This window comes from Montipora foliosa, chromosome 6 (genome assembly GCF_036669935.1).
Source record: "Montipora foliosa isolate CH-2021 chromosome 6, ASM3666993v2, whole genome shotgun sequence".
NCBI classification, from domain to species: Eukaryota; Metazoa; Cnidaria; class Anthozoa; order Scleractinia; family Acroporidae; genus Montipora; species Montipora foliosa.
The window spans coordinates 31,161,207-31,168,706 of NC_090874.1; the positions used below are offsets into that span (position 1 = coordinate 31,161,207).

The window sequence follows — 7,500 nt, forward strand, 5'->3', positions numbered from 1 at the left end:
CACAGCACCTGAACAGTGTTGATCCTAACATACAGCTCACGACAGAAACAGAGTCTAATGGAGAATTACCGTTTCTCGGCATGTGTACTGTACGGCAGGATGATGGCTCATTGAGAATCAAAGTGTATAGGAAACCTACCCACACGGACCAATACCTCAACTGGGAGTCAAATCACCCACTGGAGCATAAGATGAGTGTTGTCCGTACCCTGTTTCACAGCGACAACACAGTTCCAAGCCACCCTGAGGACACCAAGGGGGAGCTAGAACATATCAAGGCAGTCCTCAAAGATTGTGGATACCCGGAATGGGAATTACAGGACTCAAAGATTGTGGATACCCGGAATGGGCATTACAGGACTCAGACAGCACTAACAAATCTCAAAAAAGCCAACACCATCTACCTATTAGACGAACCGCCATCGTCGTCCGAGGAGTTACGACGCACATTGAAACAACATGGGGTGGACACTATATTTAAACCATAAAACACCCTCAGACAATTGTTGTCGTTTCCGAAAGACCCACAGAAACAAGAAGACACTTGTGGCCCTTTTTATCGGGTTACGTGCCAAGGGGTGGACTGTGGCAGCTCGTATGTGGGAGAGACCGAGCAGACTTTGAAATCGAGGTTCGCGGAGCATCTTAGATTTAGCATCTAAATCACGTGACTGTTAACATTTTACCGGTTCACAATTCTTGTTTTTCATTTGTATGTGAACAAGCCTCCGAGCTCGTACGCTTCAACTTTCTGAAGAGTAAGACAAGGGCTGTTCAGCATAATTATACTACTTCACCAAGTATTTAAGATGCGACGCAATGAAATTGATGCCATCCGCACAGGATTGGACTCTATAAACTTGAGAGAATTTGTCCTCCCTTTGGTCTTCCAATTGACTACTGACATATCATACACAACCAAAGACGTACAGGAAAGGATCGAAGTAAACCAAACAAGTTTGACAGCACATGAAATTGAAGTGGTTGAATGATTCTGTCGTTACATTGATGAACTGCCAGAGTGTGGTGAGTAGTAATTGCTCACAGTGTATGTGATTGCTTAGATGAACAGTTTATCATCTGGGGAACTAAGCATCTCATGTCATAATTGGGTTCACAAAAACTCGAACATAAATGAACAAAAAAATTAGTGATCTCAGTGAAATTTTTTTTCAGATTATGCCCCAACTCATTAATGATAAATAAATCTCTCCGTCTCCTAACAAAGAAACTGTCTCCTTTTGAGATTTCTCATTCGTATGCAACACCTTTATGGTTTATGTACCAATTCTGTTTTAGCATAATCATTACTACTGATCTGAGTAAGAACTGATAGAAAATGACAGACTTGCATTTTAACAGCCAAATGTACTTTTTGGTTGCACTGGAGTGTACATTGTTAATAGCGAAATAAGTTTGAACAAAGCCCCCTTTACCATACTGAACTTGTAGTGATACTGTTCTCCACCCACCTTATCCCCTCTTATAGTACTGCTGCATGCAATGTACTATCATGGTTTGTCTATGTTGTAAAATGCATGCAACTGAAGAACATAAACATTGCATGTGCATTTATTGTCCAAAGCAGCATTGTAGGTATGTCCCCTCTTTGGATTAATAAAATATTATTGATGGTTGGGTGCGTTTTATTACAGGGAAGAGGGACAAAAATCATTAAGGCTTTGCTCATTTTTTTTCAATTTGGAGTAACAAGACATTGCCAATGACAACGCCTCTGAGCTGTCAGGCTTACCAGCACTGAAGAATCTCATTCAGTTTGTTTTTGGTGATCCATTTCTTCCAAAGGGTACCAAACTGAGCTTACGTCTTCCAATGGCGCACTTTCCAGATGCAGATTCATGTTTTGGGATGATACACTTAACTTGTGAACATACAAATTACAGTTCCTCCAAAAGGGCAATGAAAGGCTGTATAAATTTTCAGTTTGTGGGATATGGAAGAGGATGAAAATCCACCAATAATGTTATGAGAACTTTCGTGTGATTATTTTGTAGTTGAGTTTAAATAGGTTTTTTATCTTTTAGGAAATGGTTTTTTCACTTTACTGATCAAGGAGTGAGTGAGTTACGTTTTCTACAGCATACCTGGAACCCAGCATTTCAACCTTGTTCCTATTTTAGACCAATAATGGCACTTGACATTCTTACCAATGATTTCGCAGTTCAGCTTTTGTGATAGATGGTGTATCGAACATCTCTCATAACAAGTTTGGCACGTTTTGTTGACTTTAAAGTGAATCTGAGCAATTTACAACAAGAACTATTTAGATTCTATTTATCGTAGCCTTGAGAATAAAACTGCCAGCATAACTACAGCTGTATGTGAACAATACACTTCAAAATGATCTATAGGGTAAAAGAGTTCCAGTTAATTAATAATAAAAGTTAAAATTTAGTGTAAATTTGACTGAAGGCGTCATTTTTTTTTACTTATTTAATACTCAGCTGCTCTACGTTACATCTCCTCAAGACTCCAGAAAATTGAAAACTTTTTGTGATCCTTTTTTTATGAAATTCAAGACCAGTAGGCCAATCTTGGTTTATTTGTTATTCCATCTTAACTCCGAGGCTAAGGGGAATAAAAGTAAAATGATTTTATTTTTCATCTTCAAAGATAATCAAGACTTTTTGGTTTTCTTTGAGCCCCTAACCCTCAGAACCATGTGCAAATTTTAGTGTGTTGAAATTTGCCTATGACCATTATTTTTGATGTAACATACCAACCTTAAAATTTAAAACCCTTTACCCGACATGATCAATTAACAAGGCAATATGAAGTATGAGCTGGTATGCTAGTATACCTTCCATCTCTTGGACTTCATCCAAACTAGAAAGAACTTCTTGAATTTTTCTCAAGGAGTATTCACTTGGCTGAAATCTATTTTCTGGAACCACCTCATTGTTGTTTGTTTGTAAAGCTGGCACAGGCCCTTCTTCATCAATGCCATGATAATTAGGTAGATCAGGTTGTTGATTGCCTTGCAATACATCCTGTACAGCAGAATGAATGTGATTCCTCATCCTTAACATGCCATCAACCCAGAGCTGCCCTGGACTGTAGTTACATGCGCTTGTCACAGGGGGATGATTCCAAGATGATATTAGGTCTTGAAGTGCTTTGTTAATAAGTGGAAGGTACACAACATGCAAGGACCAAATATGGATTTCACTTAGTGGATTGAAGAGTCCATTTCTTTCTAAAAACGAGAAAATGTTCACAAACCGACTGCAGACAATTCTATTCACCTTACGCCAAAGACGCTCTATACGGTGGTTGTGGACTGATGTCCCAGTTATGATGCTTCCTCTGTTCAAACCAAGCCTTTCCGGCATAACTCGTGCTACATTAACGTTTTCCATTCCCATACCAGTTCTTAAACGAGAGAACCGTTGAACAGCATTAAGAAATAACTGAAGGACTGTGTCTGCTTTGCTGTTACTGGAAGCACTTAGGAAAACTATCAAACGTGAATACCCATCAATGGCACCATCTATGACACTCCTGTAGGGCTCTATCAGCTTGTGATTCTCATCCAAATCTATTTTGAACAATGAAATCAAGACCAGGTTGTTACTACATTTAAGGGGGCACATTAAACACTGGTTTTACGCCTGGTGGAGGATCTAAGTGTTTTTTCAAGCCCTTGTCTTTTAGTGTCAGTGTTAGGGTTAGGTTTTTCATTAGTGTGCTTGTCCGTTATTGTTAGCTTTCACCTTTTAATCACTTTGCTTTGCTTTTGTTTCATTAGTATGCTTAATGTCACTAGCCATTGCATAACGTATTACTCTATAAAAGCCAGATTTCTAGTTTTAAGTATCTTTCTCACTCTGCCATGGAAGTTATCTCACTACGAGCAGTGTTAACCTGATCGCTATTTAGCAGTTTTCTAGTTAAAGTCGACAATTAGTCCCATCCTTGACAGAAAAAGAGAACTCACACCTTTGGCACTTACACCTGGCATTAACTAAATGTTTTCTAACCCCCACATCACTGATTAATTTCACTAAACTTTTTTAATAACACTGAATACAGGGACGGGGGAAAGGGGTGTAAAGCTTTAATTTGGAGATTACTAAACTATCAATGGAAAAAGCAGCATGATAGACCTCATAACTGGTCATCTCTCTGTTCACCAATTGACTCCTGGAAGTGAGACTTCACAGATAACATCTGTCTAATGCTAGACGACTTTACTCATCAACTGAGGGCGTCCTAGGGCGCATGAGGGGTCAATGGGTTAAATTAAACAAGTTTTTTTCTAAACTTGTTAGCATTATTTTGTTTCAATAAGTTATTAATATTATTAAATAGTGCAAATTGCATAATTATGTAAGTATAAACTCAAAGTAATAAAACGTACTACACATACATAGGTTACAAGGTAGTGTGGCAATGAATGCTCTGATTGGCTACTCAACCTCAGGATAGTGTGTGTTATTCACCTTTGATCAAAAGGAAAATGGATTCACACTTTACTTTGTTGGAGTTTTTCCTACTTGGATAAAATTAAAACATTTTTTGGCCAGGTCTTTTCACTTGGTATATATTGTTCCCATCATTGCACGAGAAGAGTAGTTAATATCACCTTCTCCTTGGGGAAATAATTACTGGTATGTTATGGTTCACTTTTATCTTCTGTTGTTTCAATCTCATTATCATACATAATGATACTCAAGAAGTCAACATAGGAACCTTGATAACCACAACCAGTAGCACATGACCTTGAAGTGTGTAAGTTGTAACTATTTTTCTTGGGACAAAGCTGCGGATTTTGGGAGATCAATTTTCATGCCCAAATATGGACAAAAATAAGATCGAAGCTGCACGCACAGGAAATGTGCGAGCTATGTTACATCCAAATAAGTACATTTATAATCTCACAGAACTCCAGCTCTGAACCAGAGTTTAAAGAGCGCTTCATGGTCATGAGTTTCTAAGAAAAAGAAAAAGAAAAACCTAAAGCTAAGAAAAGAAAAACCCAAAGCTAACTTTTTTTGAAAACTATTAAGAATTCTCATTATCCTAACATCATAATTCTTCTGGCTTTCCGTTGTTTTTGACATTTTGTCTTTCTCAGTTTTTTATGTGTTTTTGCTTTGGCGCGTGTGTGCGTATATGTGTGCATCTGACCTAATTTATATTAGCTTAATTACCAGAGTGTGGCTGTCCTATTTCATTAGCCCCTATGGTTATTTGGGGCAGCCTGTACTCCTTTCTATTTTTGTAATATCTTGTAGCTTATTGCTTTACTGTTGGTACAAATAAAGTTGTTGTTGGTGTTGTTGTTTAACATACATGTACCTACTTGAAGCCTTGATACCAATAACTGGGACAATAAAACACAATCAAATTGCAATAATGTAACTAATGAATTGAGATCCTTTAAAAAGACACCAAGGCTGTGTGATTTAAGGGAATGTAGAATTTAAAAAATCAAATGGTCTTGCATGGAAGACCTCGAAATTACTCTTAAGTTGAACAAAAGGGTAAGATTGGCTCTTAACATAAAGCATTCGGACAAGGCTCGCTGTAGGTTCTTACAACAGGCCTGGAATTTCGTAAGATGGAAGTAATTGGATCAACCCTCATCATTGAGTCCCGAATTCTTTCCCGTTGTAGTCGAAGTCCTCGAGCTCTCGTAGCTCCAAGGACTAGATTGAGGCCTGCTTGAGGTGTATTGTGAAGTACACGGGCAACAAGGGTATCCAGGCAGTTCACATTCTCTTCTTCTTCTCCGTAATCTAAAGGGAGAAACTCCAAAGTAACGTGCAATATCTTCCCATCAAAACCCTTCCTGTCTCAGCATTTGTATTTGAGTTTTAACATATCTCGGTCTTTGGTACAGAGAGTCTGAGGTTATTCTTGCCCATAAACTTCAAATTCCCTTCGAAAGGTCCGAGAATCCAGCATGTCTCTGAGATTTCTTATGAATCCAATTAACATCTGTAGAACTCGAAGGAAAGTTTCTTGATTGGGCTTTGATTCTGCTACTCCTGACAGAAAAAGTGTTAATGTTCATTTGTACTCGTGTAGTCGACGAGATCAGAATACTGTGCTATCTATATCATCAGTGAACAAATGACTTCTGGCGCCATGTATCACACGGACAAGAGAATCAAAGAAGACATCAACATTTGGAATCCGTTGAGCCACCATGTTTTTGATTGGCACAGCTTCGCTTTGTTTCTTCTCGGGAAACGGATCATTTGCATAAGTTTACACGACAAAATATATGTCGACACTGCAGGCAAAATATATATGTCGAAAAAATACATTAGACCGATGCAATGTAAAACGAGATCCATACATCGATTTGGACATATATTTTTGTAAACTGTGGACACAAATATTGACATTTCGACATTTATTTTTAGATTTGGACATACACATCGAAATTTGAACATATATATATATATATATATATCGACATTTCGAGATTTTTCTCCTATTTGACAAGCATACACGGTTTTTGTGCAACGGCTGTCGGATGACGTTCTATTCCCTCGCGTTGTTGATTGGACGAACGATATTTCTTCACAGTGAAATTTTGTTGTTCGTGTTCCGGATTGGCTACATTTAGAATCAGTACGAATTTTATTCACTATGATTTTTTGTGGGAAAACTCAGTGCCTATGAAATAAAGCTTTTTACAAATATTGTTGATTGATTTTCTTTAAAAAATGCATGGTTACCCCCAATTTTCTTTTTGGATTTCAGTAACACTTCTTAGGATATTAACTGAACACATCCAACTTGGTGGTAAATTGCAGTCACATATACATGCATAGTAAGTGCCCTTAGCCGGACTTGCAATCTTCAAGATTAATATCCTTGACAATCTTGACATCATTACATGTTAGGCATCCCAGATCCGCCTCCTCAGAAATTATGATGTAACCCTCACTGTTGAACGAAATTGCAATGGCTCGGATATGAATCATTTTGTCCTTCCCTCTGCGTGATCCAAGGTTGAACATTTTCCCATTTCATGCAGCTGATCCATTTTAACATCTTTGATTGATGATTTTCTCAGGACTATCATCACTATCAATTCAGCTGTACTCTGGGTTAAAAAATAAGTGGAAGTTAATGAAACATGCAACAAATCTCAAATACAGCTTTCTTTCAAAATATTGTCATTTAAACCTTCAGGCTGATAGACTAACTTAAAGATAGAGCTACAGTGGAATCCCACCTTACAGTCACCTCATTACCCACGCATTTTCCGATAAAGCTCCATTAATACCACGTTAAACAGCAAACATCCATATTCTGAAATCTAACCCTGTCTAATCCTTTAAATGCACTCACCAAATCAAATTAAAAGTTGTATCTTTTCACCCTGTCTAACTGAGATAAAGGAGGACTGGAACTGGACGATGATTCACTTGCACTGTCAGTGGACAAGACATCTTGTTGTTTCTGGGGAATGTCTTTCTGCGGTCGTCGCTGCACTCTTACTTTCTTCAAAAATATTTC

The 7,500-nt window shown here is 38.0% G+C and overlaps 2 protein-coding genes across 3 annotated transcripts in view; one reads left to right on the top strand and one right to left on the bottom strand.

Moving 5' to 3' along the window:
* LOC138007130 (G-protein coupled receptor 157-like) overlaps positions 1-7,500 on the top strand; it is a 52,418-nt gene that overhangs the window by 25,494 nt on the left and 19,424 nt on the right. The window lies entirely within an intron of this gene.
* LOC138008608 (uncharacterized) lies at positions 2,763-3,577 on the bottom strand. The gene has a single exon (XM_068855933.1). It carries the CDS (start codon positions 3,384-3,386, stop codon positions 2,763-2,765), a length of 624 nt encoding a protein of 207 aa, XP_068712034.1. The 5' UTR covers positions 3,387-3,577.

Bases quoted from the DNA above. Each gene is read 5' to 3' on its own strand.
- LOC138008608 (XM_068855933.1), bottom strand. From the start codon at position 3,386: ATGGGAATGGAAAACGTTAATGTAGCACGAGTTATGCCGGAAAGGCTT.